Source organism: Egretta garzetta, unplaced genomic scaffold, assembly GCF_000687185.1.
Source record: "Egretta garzetta isolate BGI_Z169 unplaced genomic scaffold, ASM68718v1 scaffold188, whole genome shotgun sequence".
NCBI lineage: Eukaryota > Metazoa > Chordata > Aves > Pelecaniformes > Ardeidae > Egretta > Egretta garzetta.
The window spans coordinates 2,758,602-2,777,641 of NW_009260622.1; the positions used below are offsets into that span (position 1 = coordinate 2,758,602).

At 44.2% G+C, this 19,040-nt stretch overlaps 1 protein-coding gene across 1 annotated transcript in view; it reads left to right on the top strand.

Moving 5' to 3' along the window:
• The window catches only part of SALL4 (spalt like transcription factor 4), a 12,773-nt gene extending 6,944 nt beyond the window's left edge, over positions 1–5,829 (top strand). Inside the window, exons 2-4 of the mRNA XM_009645446.2 lie at positions 789–3,323; positions 3,988–4,295; positions 5,407–5,829. Of these exons, the coding sequence (XP_009643741.1) occupies positions 789–3,323; positions 3,988–4,295; positions 5,407–5,829 (3,266 nt within the window). The remainder of the gene's footprint in view (positions 1–788; positions 3,324–3,987; positions 4,296–5,406) is intronic.
• The last annotated feature ends 13,211 nt before the right edge of the window (positions 5,830–19,040 follow it).

Below are 19,040 nucleotides of genomic sequence, written 5' to 3' on the forward strand. Positions count from 1 at the left end.
CCAAAAGCGGGTGACTTGCGGATGCAGCTAAGCACCCTGTCCTGAGCGGGTCTGAAACCTTTGCCTGTTCTGCAAGCAGGGCTTGTTGCATTGCTCTCTAGTAATCCATCGGTATCGATGTAGGCTCATATCTACGTGTGGGGTTCTGTAAGTTAATCATCTTTTCTTTACTACTGTGGCTTTTTAATGCAAGTGTGCTTTTGAAGTATTTAAAAGCTAATATTGGACTTACTTTTGCTTTCGTCAGCCCTCTTTGCTAGTAATTACTTCCATAATGGCGAGAGGTTGTCCTTTAATAGATCAGTGTACAATTAAGAACTGCTCTGAAGTTCTTGTTTTAAGTCTTGTATGAATTTCTGTGAGATGGTTAACTAAGGATTACAAACTGAAGTGCAAACACAAAATAAGCTTATGTAATGTTTTGTTCCATGTCGATGCCTTTTCTGTCTTCCCTGGGTCGTGTTCCTCTTGAAGAGTTTAGCAGGTGCTGGTTGACTTGCTGCGCTGTTCCCTTTTACCTGCATAAAGGGATTTGCAGTAAACCTCTTTCCATCAAGCCTTGTGCGATTCCTTTTGTATTATTTTTATTGAAAACAGAACTGAGATGCAGATTTTTTTTTGGGCCACACAAAGGAAAAGAAAGAGCAGGACTTAAGATCAATCTGCAAACTTGATTCCAGTGTCTTGTATCTTTAACTCAAAATTTGGGTGAAGTCAAGTGATCGTAAGAATAGGGAATGCTCAGTCTAAATCTAGCTATTACTAATGTGACTTTCTTTTATTTTAAGGGAGTCCACAAGACGTCCCAGGTGACGGAGATGGTGAAATGAGTTCCAAAAGATGCCGCACGGAGGAGACTAAAATCTGTGAGAAATGCTGTGCAGAATTCTTTGATCTCTCTGAATTTCTTGAGCATAAGAAAAATTGCACTAAAAATCCACCTGTTCTAATCATGAATGACAGTGAGGGAACAGTACCCCCGGAAAGCTTCTCTGAAGCTTCTCTAGGGAGCTTTCCAAGTGATCGAATGGATAGCAGGACACGCAAGGACATTCAGGCAAAGGGCTGCACTGGTTCTATAGAAAAGAGAGAAGGAAAAATGGATGCTGAGTCGGTAGGAGGAATGTACCTTAAAATAGAACCCCCTGTCACGCCTGCAGCTCCTGGGCTAAGCTATCTACCAAAATCCAAAGTACCAAACACTAATGTGACTTTGCAGACAATACGTGGCACTAAAGTGGCTGTGAACCAGCGGACCTCCGATGCCATCTCTTCTTCAGCAGCCAGTTTTAATGCTATCCCCATGATCCTGGAGCAGCTCGTGTGTTTGCAGCAGCAGCAACTCCAGCAAATTCAGCTGACGGAGCAAATTCGCATCCAGATTGCCATGATGGCTCCCCATGCCCTGCATCCCTCCATAGCAGCTGCTACTGATCCACTAAAAGCTCTGGGCGCTCACATGTCTCAGCAGCTGTCGGCTGCTGTTGCTTTAATCGGACAGAAAGCTGGAAGCCAGAGCCTATCACTGGAATCCTTGAAGCAAGGAAAACTACCTCATTCTAACACTGGCGTTGCGGCTGCCGGCTCGCTGGCTGCTGGGCTTTCCTCCTCCTTCCCCTTGAAGCCAGAGGCAAGCAGAAGCCTCCCCGGCTCCATTTCTCGGTTCCCGAATCCTTTGCTACCTCAGTCCTCCAACTCCGTCATCTTCCAAAATCCGCTTTCGGCCGTTTCTTCTGTAATAGATTCCTCAAAGAAGGGGAAGGGAAAACCTCCCAACATTAGTGTATCTGAAAGCAAACCGAATGCAGAAGAGCCATTCTTCAAACACAAGTGTAAATTCTGCGGCAAGGTCTTTGGCAATGACAGTGCCCTGCAGATTCACCTCCGTTCCCACACCGGTGAAAGACCCTACAAGTGTAACATTTGTGGTAACCGCTTTACAACCAAAGGAAACCTTAAAGTGCATTTTCAGCGTCACAAAGACAAATACCCCCACATAAAGATGAATCCTTACCCGGTTCCTGAGCACCTGGACAATGTTCCCACTAGCACTGGAATCCCATATGGGATGTCTGTGCCACTGGATGAGTCTAACCTAATTGTGGATAGCAAACCTCTCCTAACAACTCTGCCTACCTCTGCGGCCACCGGTGCACCTCAGACCATCTCCAACCTAGCAGGCGTTAAGGAGTCTCTGCCTGGTACGTTCTCAAGTGACCTGCAGTCAAGGCCTTCTCCAGAAAGTGAGGGTGGCTCTTCCTCATCGGGGGCAGTCGGTCACGAATCAGGAACAGAGCAGAGCTTGAGTTCACCGCAAGCTACCTGCAGCGTGAGCATCTTCCATGTTAGCGGGTCAAACGAACAAGGCTCAGAAACATCAAAGCTTCAGCAACTGGTTGAAAATATCGACAAATCCACTGCTGACCCCAACGAGTGCCTGATCTGCCACAGAGTGCTGAGCTGCCAGAGCTCACTCAAAATGCATTATCGTACTCACACTGGAGAGAGGCCATTCAAGTGTAAAATCTGTGGCCGTGCCTTCTCCACTAAAGGGAACCTTAAAACTCATTATGGTGTCCACCGGGCCAATACTCCTTTGAAGATGCAACATTCGTGTCCTATTTGCCAGAAGAAGTTTACAAATGCAGTTGTGTTGCAGCAGCATATCCGCATGCATATGGGGGGGCAAATACCCAATACGCCAATGCCGGAAAACGCCTGCGACAATACTGATGGGGATCCTGCTGTGACTGAGAAGAATGGAGACATCAGTCGCCCAGACGAGACCGTGGAGAGCATAGAGATGGAAGAGGACCTGGACTCTCAGGATGGCCCTAGGAGTTCTTCAAAACCTCCTACTCCATACGATGCACAATCAGAATCGCCAGCCACGGCAGCCACCTTCTCTGGTATTGCAGCACTGGAGAATCAAATGAAGATTGTCAATTCTGCTTTGAACTTGCAGCGGCAAAGCAGCTTGAAGTCTAGTGACAATGGCTCAGCAGAAAGTGATGGCATGACAAATGATTCCTCTTCTGTGGCAGGAGATCCAGATTATCAGAACGGCAGGAGTCCTGCTGCCTCTGAGTCTGCATCGCTCCAGGCTCTGTCCCCAGCCAACAGCCAAGCTGAAAGTGTAAGGTCAAAGTCGCCTAGCTTCAACAATCAAGAAGATACAGGCACGGGAAATAAATTGGAGGGTCCTGAGAATGCTTCTGCAGAAATGGAAGGGGTCGTCGGTGCTTTGGATTTAACTTACGGCAATATTGGTCGGAAGGTCATTAAAGAAGAACCTGGGTTACACTTTGCAAATGGAGAATATGGTAAGTAATGTGAAATGCTGACGGTAACTTGGGGCGGGTTTTAGGACCGGAGGAAACCCATCTCTAAAGGGACCAACAGAAGTCAAAACCTGCTCAGCTTTCCCCTCTTCCTTCTCCTCTATTAGGATAGGGGCATATGCCCTGTAAAGTGTTCCTGACTCAGCCAGACTCAAAATTCAGCAAAATTCGAAGACTTAAGTGTTGTCATCTCCTGTAAGGGTAGCATACAGGTCCTTAAAATAAATAGAGGCTGTGCACTTAGAATCTTTCACGGGCTTACCCGATACCTCCCTGTAGCTCCCTAAAGATGCACGTTTGTGTTTCTTGGAAAACCACTTAACCCAAGAATGTGACGTTAAAACTCTGGAATCTTTTGTGGGGTTTTCGAGCTCTTTAGCATTGAGGCCAATGTTGATCTAAATTTGACCTGAAAGTGAGACTTTCTAACTCCTAAGCTCACCAACAAAAATAGGCATGATCTGATTTCTTTCAGAGCATCCTACCAAGCGTAATAGCAGCCCTACAATGTGCCTCTGGAGAGCTTTGTGGGCATGCTTCTCGGGCACATGCAGCTCCAAAGGCAGGGCCTCTGGTATCTTAGCCAGATCTAAGCTCAGAAGCAGAAGGAGGTTTGGGTAAAGGTTATCTTTTGCTTTCTTTCCAGGTCGAAGTAGTATTCCAGCTGCTTTTGTTAGAGCCCCACCAGCCCTAATAAAAATGGAGATGCCCAGCGAGCGTCCCATTAGCACTAGCCATTTCATTGGCCCACCAGCTCTCTCCCCTGGTGTTGCCCCTCTCCTCGTGCCACGACCGAAATTCTGCCGTCCCGCCAAACAGCACATCTGCACTACGTGTGGGAAGAACTTCTCCTCTGCCAGCGCCCTTCAGATTCATGAACGGACCCATACTGGTGAAAAGCCATTTGCCTGCACCATCTGTGGGAGAGCCTTTACAACGAAAGGAAACCTGAAGGTAAGTCGCCTCTTATGTTGTGATCCCCTTTGTCGGGGAAGGTCATACCAGAGAGGGAAAGACTATTGCTAATATTTGCCCTGCCTTTGGGGGCAACTTTGATTTTCTTTCAGTTCCTCAAATGGTTATCTTTGACTTCAGTCTCTCCTTCCCGAGTTTCCTCACACAACTTGCTAAATGGCGTACTGCGATCGCCCGCAAAAGTCTTTGCTACTGTCCTTGACGTTCATTTTTGGATGGTAGGGAAGGCCTAGCCCTTACTAAGCAGATTGCTTTATTTTTGTTTAGATTTGCATGTGTCAAGACATAAACATTTCATAGACTGACTGCTACAAAATGACGCCTACAGAATACATGCATTGCACTGCTCGAAACACCATGCAGGACAGGGAGGGATAAAACTGAGAGGATAAGCCTGAGACGGCACAAAGTACTTGGGGATTGTGTCTAAGCACTTTGCTGAAGAAGTGCTGCAAGCTTGTCCTTACTGTCGGACTAATCCTTTTGCCCTGTAAGGGACTTGCAGCTCCCTCGCTCGCACAGAGGCTTCTCGCTTCCCATGAGAACCTCTTAGGTTCTTCAGTCCTCTTGCATAAATGCTGATGGGGAGGGAGAACACTGCAGTTTGTGAACAGTCACTTGCTGGAAGCACTAGCGGTCGGTGTGTTTGTGATGTGGAGGATTTTAGCTTAGGTGTAACCTCTCTTCCAAATTCCTTGGTGCGGGTTTTTTTTTTTGTCTGTGTTAACTGGTATTTTTTTCAATGTAGTCTGTTCACAGCAAATAATGTCCTTTTATTTTTGAGGGGTGAGAGGGACATCTTTGCCAATGCCACTTAACGATAAGTGTAAAAACACAGTCCTACAAGCACTTCAGCAGTAAACTCTAGAGAGCCACAGTGGTGTCGGGCAGTAGAACGACTATATCTTACACATGCCAGGAAGAGGACAAAGACAAGAACCAGCCAGCTTAAGTGCTTACCTGAATGCAAATGGAGCATTGCATGACTTCTTCTGAGCAACTTGGCTGTAAACGAAGTAGAACTTGGGTATACAATAAAAGAACTGCAGTTCTTTTTAACAATTCTTTTTACTTTTTTCCCATCTGGAAGGTCCATGTAGGAACTCACATGTGGAATAACTCTGCCAGGCGGGGAAGAAGGCTTTCGATCGATAACCCCATGGCTCTGCTGGGGAACGACCCCAAGAAGGTATCTGAAATGTTTCCAAAGGATATAATGCCTCCTTCAGTGAGCATTGACCCCGCAGTATGGAATCAGTATGCAGCAGTACTCAGCAATGGCATAGCAATGAAGACTAACGAGATCTCGGTGATCCAGAGCGGTGGCTTACCTACCCTTCCAGTCACCATTGGGGGTGGTTCGGCAATAAATACTGCTACAGTCTCCAAAATAGATGGGACCCAGTCTGGGACTGGTTCTGAAACGGAGAAGGCCAGTGGTGCTGCTGCAGACAATGTGCCAAAACACCAGTTCCCTCACTTCATGGAGGAGAACAAAATTGCTGTTAGTTAAAATCTCTAGTGAGGTTGACGTACAGAAAGAGCAAATATATATATATACACAAACATATATTTTTAAGAGATTCCACTTCAGCCTCCTATTTTCCTATTGACGTGCAAATGATTTTATGGTTGTCTTTGTAAGAGTTGCCCAGAGTACAATCATGATATTGCTTTGCAAATAGTAAATAATAAAGAATAGGATTTCCTTCTATTTGGAAAGATGCGGGTCTTGCAAAGTAGTTCTTATGTGTGACTTTAATGTGTACAGCCTTACAGAAGTTTCTACAACTTGAAATTCCAAAGGTTAGAATATTTACCTCTTTGTTGAGAGTGAAATACTTGGGGGTTTTGACTAGAGTGGAAACAACCTACTGTTGATGGAAAAGCTTCTATTTACTGATGAGAAATGAAAACTATTAATGCGGGTAAATATCCTAGAATGTCTGCCACCCTCTTAGAAATAGTTTTTCTGTTTGGATTTTTGGCTCTGTGTGGTTTCTGAATGTACTTTTTACTATAATGGCTATAAAAACTACAGATTTTTTTTGTTTTACTTCCTTTTTTGCCTCAGAAGTTCTATGAAAAGAAAGTTGCTGTTTTTCTTTAATCACTGCTCCTAAGGAATTAATTCTCTGTATTGTTGACTGCTGCTTATTTAATACTACTACTAGGACAGTCCTTCAAGTATAGTGCCAAAACTCCTACTTCCAAAGATGTGCAGTTTTTCCTAAATGTTTTTATTTCAGTACCAAGAGCCCCAAACAAGCGTGGGTGGGTATGTATATACTTTTTTTTTTTTTTTTTTTTCCTCCTCTCTTGAAAGGGAAGACTTGCCTTGGGAAGTCAGGTCTAACAGCTCTGCAAGGAATCTCAGGTGACTGTTGCAATTAGGCATGGGAACTGGTTTTCTTAGCAAGAGACTCTTATTTTTATTTTTTTTTTTCATTTGGGTAATTTAGAAGATCAGTCTGTGTAAACCTGTATTTAAATATGAAGTATTCATGCTTAGGTTAAATGTTTTGTGGGTTTTTGGATGGCATTCCTACTCTGGTCATTAAGCTTCTTGGTGGTCTGTGAACTTACATTCTACCAAAATGGTAATTAATGATCCGTTTGTATTGTATGAAGGTTGCTGGGATAGTCATCTGGATTCTAAGTTATCTACCTCATTTTTTCCTTTTGTAGTTGTAGTGTCTATTTTTCTATTAATGACCACTGTAATGAACTGAGATTCAAGCAGATGCTTCCATGCACTATCTGAAACCAAAACCTGATGTATTAGTGGAAGCACCTGAAGACTTACTGGACTGACCTTTCACTATTCCTCTAACGTCTGCTGGAACTGTGTGTGTAATGGGATCTAAACCAGACTGGAAAGTGAGCATTTGGTATGGAAGGACTGAACGATGGAAAGAAGTCTAGTTGTTGACTGCAGGAAATCTTCAAGTCCAGTCTCCGTTGTGGAAGGCCCCAAAAATGCAGATTACCAAAAGTTTGTGTAATGTTGTTGCACCTGATTCTTGCATATGATCTCTGTATGCCGAGTTGTGCCTTTCCTGCTGGACTTGTAAGTAAGAACATACCAGTACCTGTTTACACTGTAAAATGGATATTGTTACATAGACCATGCAAAAGGCATCCCAATTGTCAAGTTTCTGCATTGTGAATGTATGACTTTTAAGAACTCTGTAGTTTTTGAGTATCTACTGATGCGTTTCTGTTGACATTTTGAGAATAAATTTTGGGATGGCTTTTTCACACTTAGTGCTTAAATTTTTCTGGCAAAGCATTTGTCTCCTGAAGAGCAAGTTCGATAGGCAGCATGCTGTCTCACTCCAGAGACTTCTTAAATCCATGATCTAGGGTTATGCTTTAGTTTGTTACTTAAAACAACAGAAACTAGGTAGCAGTGGGGGAGTCTCTAGATCAGTTTTTTTGGGAACAGTTGGGGTTTGATACGGGGATTGGTATTTGCCAAAGGATGTTGATTCCCGCACTAAAATAGAATGACCGTAATATGTGCAGTAACTCCTGTACTGTGATCACCCTAGAAAGGGGAAGAAATACTAAGTTATCAAAGTGCCAGTGCCTGAAGATGCTGGCTGTATAGAAAAATGGTAACTTCCCCTAAAGAGCAAAGCAAAACAGAGTTCTGTATTTTGCGCTTGGGAGGTAACAGTGCAGGAAAATGCTGCAGAACCAGTGTACCCTTAAGGTGTGCACCCTTCCCCCATCAGTGCTGCCCCATCATGGTCCCCCTTGCACAAGGCTCATGCTTGGGAGTGGAAAAAAAGGCAGAAAGGAAACCCTTGCTCTCTAGGCTCTACCACAAGCTCTGGAGGAATGAAAAAAGAAGGGGTGGGTACAGCAGGACCAGGTGTGAGGTGGTCCAGGAAGGTGGAAAAAATAAACATGGGAGCAGAAGAAAGGTAAAAACACGTGATGGACGTGTGGGAAGGTGGAAAGTGTACAACACTGAACTAGTCTACACAGAGCAGTGTGGTGGTTTAGTCCCAGGAGGCAAAAGACTTTGTCCAAGAGCAGATGTGACCCTTCTCTGCTCAGGGAAACCAAGGGGTTATAATCGGAACCACAGTGAATGAGGACTAGAGCAAGAGGTCTCTCAGTGGTGATAAGTAAAAATAAACTGAATGTTTATGCTAACGTGGGTACCCTTCTCACCCCCCTGATCTTACAACCTGCTTTGAGACCAGTGTTGCTCTGGGTGCCTGGACTTGCTGCCAGAGTTGCTGCTCTGTCCTGTCAAACTTTGGGCAGGATTTCTGGCTGGTTCCTTACGCTGGTGGTGCTGGGCACCCCATGCAGAAAGTGCTGCCTGTGCAGGACTGACTGCAGCAGCACTGGGAGCAATGTGATGTGAAAGAGGAGGTGATGGGTTTACAGGAGAGGTGGATCACGTCTAGAGACCTGCCCTAACTGGGAAATCTGCTCTCCAGCATGGGCCAGCTGTGGGTATTGTGAGAAAGTGCCCTATCTCCAAAAGCACCCATGGTAACAAGCCTGCTCTCCACTGATAGCTTGATACCAAGTAGTATCATGATGCCGTGTAACTATGTCAGCAGCAGGAGGAAATGAGCAGTTTTGCTAGCAGGAAGCCAAGACAACCTGCTGTCCTGGGGCTTTGCACCTTGGTAGTATCTGTTGATGTCTCCACATCCAAACAGCTCCTGAGGCTTGCGGTCTCTCTCTCTTAAACGTAGACTCTGAGCCTGTCCTGTGAGGACTGAGCTCACAGCTTTACCTCAAAAGGTGCAAAGTTGTGGGGCTCCGACTGCCTTTTCATAACCATCTATAAGAAGGTAATTGCATGTTTAGATCTCTGCCTTCTTTAACTGTATTGGTCAACAGGTTGGAAATGAAGGGGAGATGAGGAGGGAAGGAGGAGTATTGAAGTATGAGCTCTTGTCTAGAAATAAAATGTCAGGAAACTGCTGGGAAGCCGGGACAGCAAAACGTTTTGGCAAATAGTTTTATGATATCCTGTAGCAAAGGGTTGCTCGGGGGAATCGGGTAGATGCAGCTCGGGCCTGCCTTGGCCGGGCGGACAGCAGTGGACATGAAGTGATGTGACTTGGCACAGAGTCTCTGCAAGGCTTTACTCTCCATGCCACCGTGTCAAGCTCTTCCTGTGCCCAAAGCTGCATCTCACAGCTCAGTGACCAGGCTGGAGCATAGCAGGATCCCTAGCTAAGCCCCTGTGGGCAAGTCATGGATCTTTATCACAGAACTTGAAGAACAGGTAGGACCTATCTGACCACTGCCCCACAGCAGAAAGCAGGCTGTGCCATAGAGATATTTCTGTTGGAGGTAGCTGAGGGGGAGACTCTGTTTCTGGAGCAAGCAGGACTGGGAATTAGCTGCTCTCCCATGTACAAGAACTGAACCAACACCTAAAACCCAGTGTGGTGGAACTCACCGTGCTGGCAGGTGTGTACAGTTTACAGTAACGTTGCATCTCAACAATTAAAAAAGACAGCTGATTCTATTCTTCCCTAATGTAAATTAGGAACAAGTTTACTGAACAAGTTTACTGAAGCTAAGAGAGCTGCATTGGTGTGAGAGCAGAAGTGAGCATGGTACGTGCGCTGTCTCTGCTCATTAGCCTCTCTTCTCGCCTAAAGGACTCTCCTGTTCTTATTCGTTAGTTCTTACTTTGCTCGCTGCATAGAGGATTTGCCCAGGCTGTTGCTTGTGTGTAAGTAGCATATTTATTTGCATGAGCTAAGGTAAAAGCTGGCTTACTTAAAATGTTAAATTTGAACTTAAAAGTTGCATTGCTTTTTAAAAAAAAAAAAAGAAAAAATGCATTAGGTTTACTTTAATGTATTAGCTCTATTCCTCTAAAGAAACTTTTCTCCTGACCTACCCTTTCTGTTCAAAACTTTCCAAAAAGTCAATAGGAACTTTGAGGAGTGACTTTGTCTAAAAATTGTGTAGATAATCAGCTCTCTGGGCTGAGCTCAGTGAGGCTGATGATTGCCTTTCCCACAGCTGGCAGTGAGGAGGTGGGAGCTTTCCTGGGGCTGCTGATAAATACAGCGTGGAGCAAAGTGTAAATGACCACTGAGCTTGGATCTGCAGGGGGGGAAAGGACCTGGCTGAGGTGCTTGAGCTGATGGGATGGCAGAGAGTGGCTGAAACAAAGGAAAAGGGATGAGTATTGCATTAATTTTTTATTTTTCCTGGTGAAAGCCATTGTGCTTACTGCAGGGCTTGCAGTATGTTTGGAATCAGGAAAGATGATGGCTTCTGTTTGCAAAATAAGAGCTTAGGCAGAAAGCCTTCTTGGTGTCTGTGTGATCCCGTGAGGTTACTGCCACGGTGCTGAGGCTTCCTCTGTCTCTTCTTGTGTTGTGTGCTCAGGCAAGAGGGCTCTTCTCTGCGTGTGCTTCCCATAGCCTCCCTGCTTGCCGGTGGGTGCTCTACATTAGCGTTGGTGGGGTGAGCACTGGACTTGTGTGTGTTTGACTTCAGCTCACATTCATTGCTGACCTAGAAAAGTGTCTGCCATCGCACAGCCACAACAGGACAGGAAGCATAACTCGGAAACAGAGAAAAGAACCAGCAATGACACGCTCCTGCCCGTTATCGTATTATCTATTTCATTATTGCAGCTTCTATCTTCTGCACTTTTGAGTTAATTCCTTATAAAGGGCAGTGGTTTTTGCAACATTTTGATCTCTGTTAATACCACTGATGCTCGAAGCTGTCTGATTTATTGGAAAGCGTGCTTTTTAATGCCTATTATAACTGAATCATGTACTGGTGGACATCCCAGCCTTTCTAAAGCAGCATCCCTCTCCTTTCAAACTCCATTAGCCTCTCTGATTGCCACATCTTGCAGTCCCAAAGATTAACTTCTCTGATGCAATTACTTCATGCAGAAAATGTCTCTATTCAGAATTAGAACAGGTGGAGCTCATCATGTGCCTTATTTTCCAATACTTGGTTTAGGTAAAATCCAAATATTACTCAAGGTTTGTGTAAAAGTGTGTCTCTAAAGAAAAGTAAAAAACAAAATCAAGTAAAATTCATAGTACCTAGTGCTATTTTTTTATATATAAATATATATATTTTTTTTTTTTTTTTCAGTCAAGCATAGAGTCTAAACATAGGGAGGAAAAGCAAAGGTACTGTCCATAATGTCAGCCCAATACCTAGAACTACAAGAGCAAAAGGGAAGACCAGGGTGAAATACAACAACTAAAACCTTGAGCAGCAATGGGCATCGGTCCAGGGTCAGGAATACAAATCCACCTTTGCAGCGTTCGAGTCTCTTTCAGTGGCGCACGGTCACAGCATGAAAACCATCTCTGCTGAAAACATGCTGTCAAACTGATGGTCCCTAAGGGACTGCTGGGGCAGGGGGGAAAGCTGAAGAAGCTGAAGCCCGCAGGGAGGCGTTCCCCGGCTCCCCTCTGCCGCCGGAGGCTGCCTTTGGTGGGCAGGTACCGCACCTGAGCGCTCCGGGTCGGCCAGGACCCCTCTGTGTTCCTTCTCGGTCTGGTTAAGCAGGACACGCTGAGCAGCACGAACAAAGCCTGTTTAAAAATGGTTTGATAGTTGTTGCGTAGAGATGTTCCTATGGTTTTGCTTATGTAGGTTTAGGGGCAAATACGATTCAAAGCATAAATGAGATGCCATGGTTATTAATAATGATCTTGTCTATACTTCAATCAGCTCATTTAAGCTTTGAAATTAGAAAACCCCCACAACAACAAAAGCCCAAACAACAACAACAAAAAACCCCCAAAGACAACCAAAACAAACTGTGAGTTGACCAAAAGCCAAAGCACCCAGTTAATGAAACCATGCAAATGTGAGGGCCAGGCGTACAAATCATGGTGTGTTGTGAACAGAAGGTGATGCAGGAGGAATATATGGGGTAAATCACTACTTGACAAATAACCTGTATTCTTGTTGTAGTAATGTAGAATCTGTCCTGAAACCTTTTATGCGTATTGGTTTCCTAGATCCTCAGTGGCGTTGCAGTCCTATGTCCATGATGACAGAGGATGCTTTTAAATCAAGTTAACTGAATTAGTTTAACAGACCTTTACAGTCCTGTAGATCCACTTTGCCAAATTTGTTCACAAAAATTTGTCTCCGTGCATTTTAGGTGTTCACAATACCAAACATACCTTTTTTTTTTTTTTTTTTTTTTAACCACACTGGTTGTTTCCATGAAACCAGTTTGCTTGCTTGGGTCCGTAAAGTTCAGTGCACACTCGGATGATTTTCTGTTTTGGGGTACCTAAATCTCTGTACATGTTAAAAAGTACTCCACCCCTCTCAACTCATGATGCCCAGGTTTGGAAAAAATCAAATTTCCTCATTACCTATTCTTCTGTTCTCCCATCAATTCTTTCAGTCTTAACTGACAAAATAACCACTTTATATAGGGTTCGTGGGTTGTTTTTTTTTTTTTCAATAAAATTTTCAAATATAAAGTGTGTAACAAAAACCAATTTATTCTCAGTTTATAGCTTTGCATTTTTTATCTCACCCTCAGGACGCGTAACATAAATAAAAATCAGTATGGTGAGAATTCACAGAACAGCTACAGCTAATAGCAAAATCATTTCCAGAGCCAACAAAATAAAAATATGAGTTTGTCTAGAAAGCTGCACTTTTTTCTGTCTTCATTTCTTATATTTGACACAGCTGTCCTAGATGAATGACAGTTCGACTATTATTGTTTTGAAAATTAGGTACTGAAGAGCTGTTTCCTTCTTGATCCACAACATATAATTGTGCGAGGAAGAAAAAGATCCTATACAAATAGTACAATTCCTCAGATCAACGTGAGAAGTATCTGCTCTGAAACTTCATTACGAGCATGCCAAATGTTCTCTTGATAGCAGAGCCTATGGCAGTATGAGCTTTATTGTAGTTTCCCTTAGCAAGTGTTGATGGATTTATGGAGGGCTTCATTAAATATAGGCTTAAAGGATATCCGCTATCGCCCACTTGTCAAAAGAAAAAATAATATCAAAGCCATCCGTGCAGATCAGAGATGCAGGTGTTAACAGTGCATTATAATCTGGTAGTGTTTAACTTGCCAATTAATTGCAGTAGTCTTGTCTCAGTTCAGACGTTTAAAAGATAAATTTAAAAGATGAATGCATCTTGTGTAGGCTTAGGGCATATGTACAATGATACCATATTGCTAATGATTCTTGCTTCGGCATCCTAGTTCACGTTTGCATTTCTCTTGCTAAAATGCTCCTTCCTAGCAATGATTGCGTGCGTGCAGCTGCTAAGCCCCGTGAATGGGCAGCTTTAGCACTTTTGCTCTTATTTTGAGGGACTGAATGTCATGGTCCAAGCCTATTTCAGTACTGGCTTGAGAAAGAGTGATGCTTCACCACACCAAACCCACCTCTTTAGCTTGTCATTTGTGGGAGTGAGTCAGTAGCACGGGGAAATCACGCAGCGTACGAGGCTGCCTGCTGCACAGTTACTGCACGACTGCAAGTTTTTAAGCCCTTAGCAACCAAATCCCTACTCCTGCACGCGTGTCTTCCTTACAAATGGTGCAGCTGCAAACACAGCTCTGAAACAAAGCTCAAAATGCCACGTGCAATGGGCTACATTTTCAGACAAAGAAGGTGCACCCTGCTATTTGTAGAACATGCACTTATGAAACCAGGTAATAACAGGTACGAAGAATAATGTCACACCTTGAACTGCCTGTGGAATCACAAACATTTTGTGCAGCCAGTTACATGCCTATAGTCTGAGCCATCTCCCTAGGTGTCAGAATTACCTATAATTTGATACTCATGTTTTAGGAAAAAAAATAAATAAACGAAGTAAGCTAAAGCAAATGTAGTTCCACAATTGCATTGCGCTTCCAGAATATAAAAAGTCAAACAGAGTGTTATTCTTCTGACCTTCTGCAGTGTTCATCAGGCAAAAACACTGGAGTCCTAGGCATAAAAGCTCGATTATTTATTTAGTAGCCCAACTAAAATGGAAGAAAATTTATAGCGTATTGTGCTAAATAGGTAATGAGTGCAATTTGCAAGTGCATTGTCAAAGCCACCATCCATTGTTTGAGTGGGAAACTGGCACCGGGACTTGCTCCTTGGAGGAATATAGGCACATGCCCAAAATACAGTTTATTTACATGTTCTTTAATCGGTGGAGCTTAGAGACCTGGATGCGTTGGAGGCTTGGTGAAACACATTGGAAGGCATTGCCTGTGGGTGGGTGTCACAGGCGGGAAGGAGGAGGCCAAGCCATGGAGACGAGGAGGAGGCCGTGCTCTGTAGCACAGAGGTGCAATGGAGAAGTGGGGGAGAAAGGCAAGAAAGGCAGGAAGGTTTGCTTCCCAAACGCTGGGAACCACTACAGTAAAGGCTCACGGACTCAGAAATTTCTGGTTTGATTGAGGCGCACCCCGCCAGCCAGTCGTGTCCACAGGATGTGCTTTGCCAGATTGAACTTTCTCTTGTCTTTGCAAACTTGAATGGCAAACCACAAAGAGTCAGGACTATCCGGTGCATAAAACATAACACCAAGTGTGCTTGTGCTGCCTGCTCTGTGGAAATATACGAAATCATTTCAATCACCAACCTGGTAGTTTTGTACAACCCTTCGCATCAAAAATGGGGGCTCAACCTTGGACTTGCCAATAAACCATTTCTGGCTTTGAAATGTGCAGTGATGAAAACACTGACAGCATCTGATAAACTCTCCCTACAGGACAGCCTCAGGGGTGGCCAAGTGGTCCAGAACTGGTTCTGTGACAAAACATTTTGGGAAGGGGGAGAGGGGGGAAATAAAACGTTGTTTACTGTGGTATTAATTTAATGATCTGGGAAAAAAAAAAAAATCCTGGGAGAAAAAAAAAAAGATAATTATTTTAGATTATGAAAAATAAACCGGCTCCTTTTAATTAGCAGTTGTGCTGTATGAATTCTGCAGCTTTCAGGGCTCCTTTGTGAGCCTGAGGTTCTGTGCTTACAAAAACTGAGCATCAGAAGAACAAGCCACTGGCAGCAGAAAAACCAAAATAGGTTTTATTTCACTTGATTTAACAAATCTAACTTTTCAGTCTGAGGCTGGAGTTTTTCCTTTGGGCATTCCTTCGCAACAGGCAAATGAAAATCAAAGACTTGGAAATCAGGGGAGCGCGTCCTTGCTGTGAATGGTGAGATCACATGTAAAACCTCTACAGCAAAGCTGATGCTGTGCAAGAAATATGTTGAGGAGTGGGTGTAGCCCATTGGGCTACAGCCTAGTCTAAATATTTCATAGTGATTTTCTACCTAAAAATCGAAAGCGTTCTAATACAAAGCAGAAAATTGGAGTGCCCACGAGGGAGGCTTTGGAAGTCTGTTTGAATCCCGAGACGCTGCGGGAGTAAGTCTGCAGGCTGCAGCATCACTGTCGCTTGATTTCGTTATCCCTGATGATGCAGATATATGTAAGCCCAGCTGTGCATCCCTTTGCTCCTCTTTCAGGATTAGTGCAATTGAGAGTCACCGTGCAACAGTCGGTTGTTCCTCCTCCCTTGTTCTTGGATGGCGGAATGGGGTAATGGGCAGAAATGCCGTGAAGGAAGTTTAGCTGCTGAGGGATGTCATTTGCTTCTGTCCAAAACACAAAGATACCAAAGGCCAAAATATGGTGCTTAAAAGAATGTGTCTGTGTTAAAATTCAGCGCCACTTTCACCTCAAGCCAAGTAACAGGGACATTTGATGAGTTTTATTTTAGTTACAGGTAGAGCCTGGAGGCTGGTGGCTAGGTTTGTCATGTCAGCCGGTTACAGCATTGGGCCAGTGGTTTTGTGGCAACGGTGTTATCACTTGTGACAGTTTTGGTCAAGTACAAACATCCTGTTTAGGTTCTTCAGTTGCTCCTTTTACTAAATTACCATTTGAAGTGAATTCTATCACCATGTCTTTTCTCTCATTTAAAAAAAAAATATTTCTGCAGTTGAATATGAGGAAAAAATGGAGAAAATATGATTCATGAGTTGAAATATTTGTGGGAGGAGAAGGGATTTCTATTTCTACTTCAGTGGTCTCCATGAATGGATAAGAATGGTAGATTGAGAAGTAAGAAATTAAAACATGTTATTACTAAATTGCAATACAGCCTAAGAGTCAGTTCTACAAACAGTTTTTGGAATGAGGCTGCACTAATTGGAATGGCATTGAAAATATCTGCCTAAACATTCTCTGTGCTGGTGCCTGAAACTGGTGTAACTATTAATTATGTTGCTGAAATGTCCTCGTTACAAAATGTCAGGATGACTCGGCTTCAACTGTAAAGACAAAAATTAAATGACAATTGCAGTTTTTGCGCTGGTGTAATCCATCGTGTAACTTGAGCTAGAATGCAGCGAGGACGGGAGAGAAATGAGAGCTACCCAGAAGCTCTGACGCGACTCGCTAGTCTTTTCTTTTCTTTTTTTATGTTTACTCTTTGGTTTTCTTTATTTAATAGTTTTCATTTTTCACTGGGAAAATGCTAACTATTATTAGTTTACCTTGAGCTCATTTTAAGGTGTATGAAAACATCCCTCGTCTTAAAAAAAACCAGTTTGGTGTGTGCTACTTTTTAGTATGTTAAATGGTGATTTTGAACTCACACTCGGGCTTATCCACCATTCTCTGCTCTTGGTCATTGTGACTGTGGTGTTTTAGTTCCCAGAACCACGAGCAGTTGAGCTTGCCTGGGCAGGCAGATGAGATCTGGCAGCCCAGGACAGCAGGCAGCTGTAGGGAGTAGCTACAACAGCTAAATGAGCCGCACGTTGTAAGTGGTCTAAATACAGCTGCGTGTGTGAGTAAGTAGGCACGGCGAGTCTTTGCTTAGTGAACATTTCCAAGTGGGATTTTTGTTAAATGAAGGATTTTGCAAAGGGATGGAGAAATAAGCTGGCCATGCTCTAGAAAGAGGTTCAGATTTTGCGATGACCGGGACTGCTGGGTAAGATGGAGATGTAGAGCTGACTATTTTATCCGATCCTTATCGGCACTGGGCATTTCCTCCATCTGTATAGGTGCCCCCGTGTAAATCTTTGTGGTTTCAAACAGGAAGAAGCTGTGCTGGCACGAATGACAGCCTGCAGTGGGTTTGCTGCCCTTGCTGGTGCAGCTATGCAGGTGGCAGGAGCGAGCTTGGGCTGGCAGTGCCCACGGCAGCAAAGAGCAGTCTTACCAAAACAGTAACCCGGTCAGCTGAATGCTATCAGCACCCACGGGCACCTGCCCACAGCAGCCACAGTCGCACCTCCTGCTCAGTGCAGGCAGGGCTTCGCTCACAGAAAATGTCTAACACCCACATTACGATTCCCCTCGAGGCGAATCCGGCTGAAGAAGCCCGTGCCCTCCCGAGGCTGCGGCACTCTGGCTGGTGCTGCTTGGCTACGCACTGCTCGGCATCCAGCTCCCAATGGGATTTGTTTGAAATAAATAAATCAAGGCACTCTCCCAGACAGATGTTTTTTGTAAAACCAGTCCCTTTGCAGAGTTGATCCAGAGCACAGCCACAGAGAAAAGCGTTACAGGGGAACGGCGAAGCGGGAGGAAGTGATTTAAAAGGAGTGGGGGCTGGATCCCCATCCACCAGCTGTGACACTGGGGCACGGGGCCATTGCCTCACTGGTTACACAATCTGAAGCAATTTTTTCTTTGTTACCATTACTGACATTTTCTCAATCGCTCGTTGGTTTTCTACACTGACTTTAACCAAGCTTCCACCAGGCTATCAGCCCAGTTTCTGGCTGACCAGATACCATTAATCCTGTTAGACTTCCCTATTTGTGGTTTTCTAGATGTAATTTAATGTTCCACATTTTGAAAAGGATGTGTTATATGACTATTTGTCTTGACCAATTTTTTTCATGGTAGTATCACTAGGAAAGTGTACTTCATTTGAACAGGACCATTGAAGTACCAGTTTCTAATCCTCCTGATGAAATAACATCTTTGCCACTGGGCATTTTGTTTTTCATGTTTGATTGAAGAATAAGGTCAACAGCATGAAAGGTACGTGGGCTGGAGGTGAGCAGGGTGTGCAGTTCTTGAAGGATTCCTTTGTTTTCTTGTTCGTAGCAAAGAACATGAAGGTATGGAGATAGCAGGAGGAAAGTGCAATGGAGTTAGGAGAGTTGGAGTGAAGCAAGATGAGTGAATGGAGAAGACAGAACAGATGTCAAAGACACACTGGGCAGAGTTTAGCTGGGATGGGAACAGCAACCGGTGGGAAAGACCATGGTGGCATCCAGGAACCCTGCCCGATGAAATATGAAGTTTATCAGGCCAAGCACGTATCTCAGCTTCTGTAGCCCAGTGCATTATTGGAATCTGATTTGTATACTTAGTTTTAATGAAGATTTAGTCACTGTGATTGTGAAGAAAATCTTGAAGTCATAAACAGAATAGAAATGCTGGAGTAATTTGTGCCTAAATTCGCAGAGGACATCTGAATCAGGATCCAGGAACAAGCACTGCCAGGAATTGGTGAAGGTCACCAGGCAAGAAGGGTGCGAGCAGCAGCACCGTGAAGCGCAGCCCTGTAACGTGGGTGGTGGGATGGTGTAAGGAAGGGGAGATGTAACTTGCACCTCTGCGCTGGCTGCGGAAGGCTGAGGTCGCAGGGGACATGGCCTGGGTCGTTTGCCTGGGGTGACGCGCAGGAGGCCGCGGGTGCGGAGGCCAGCGGTGCCGGTATGGCAGTGC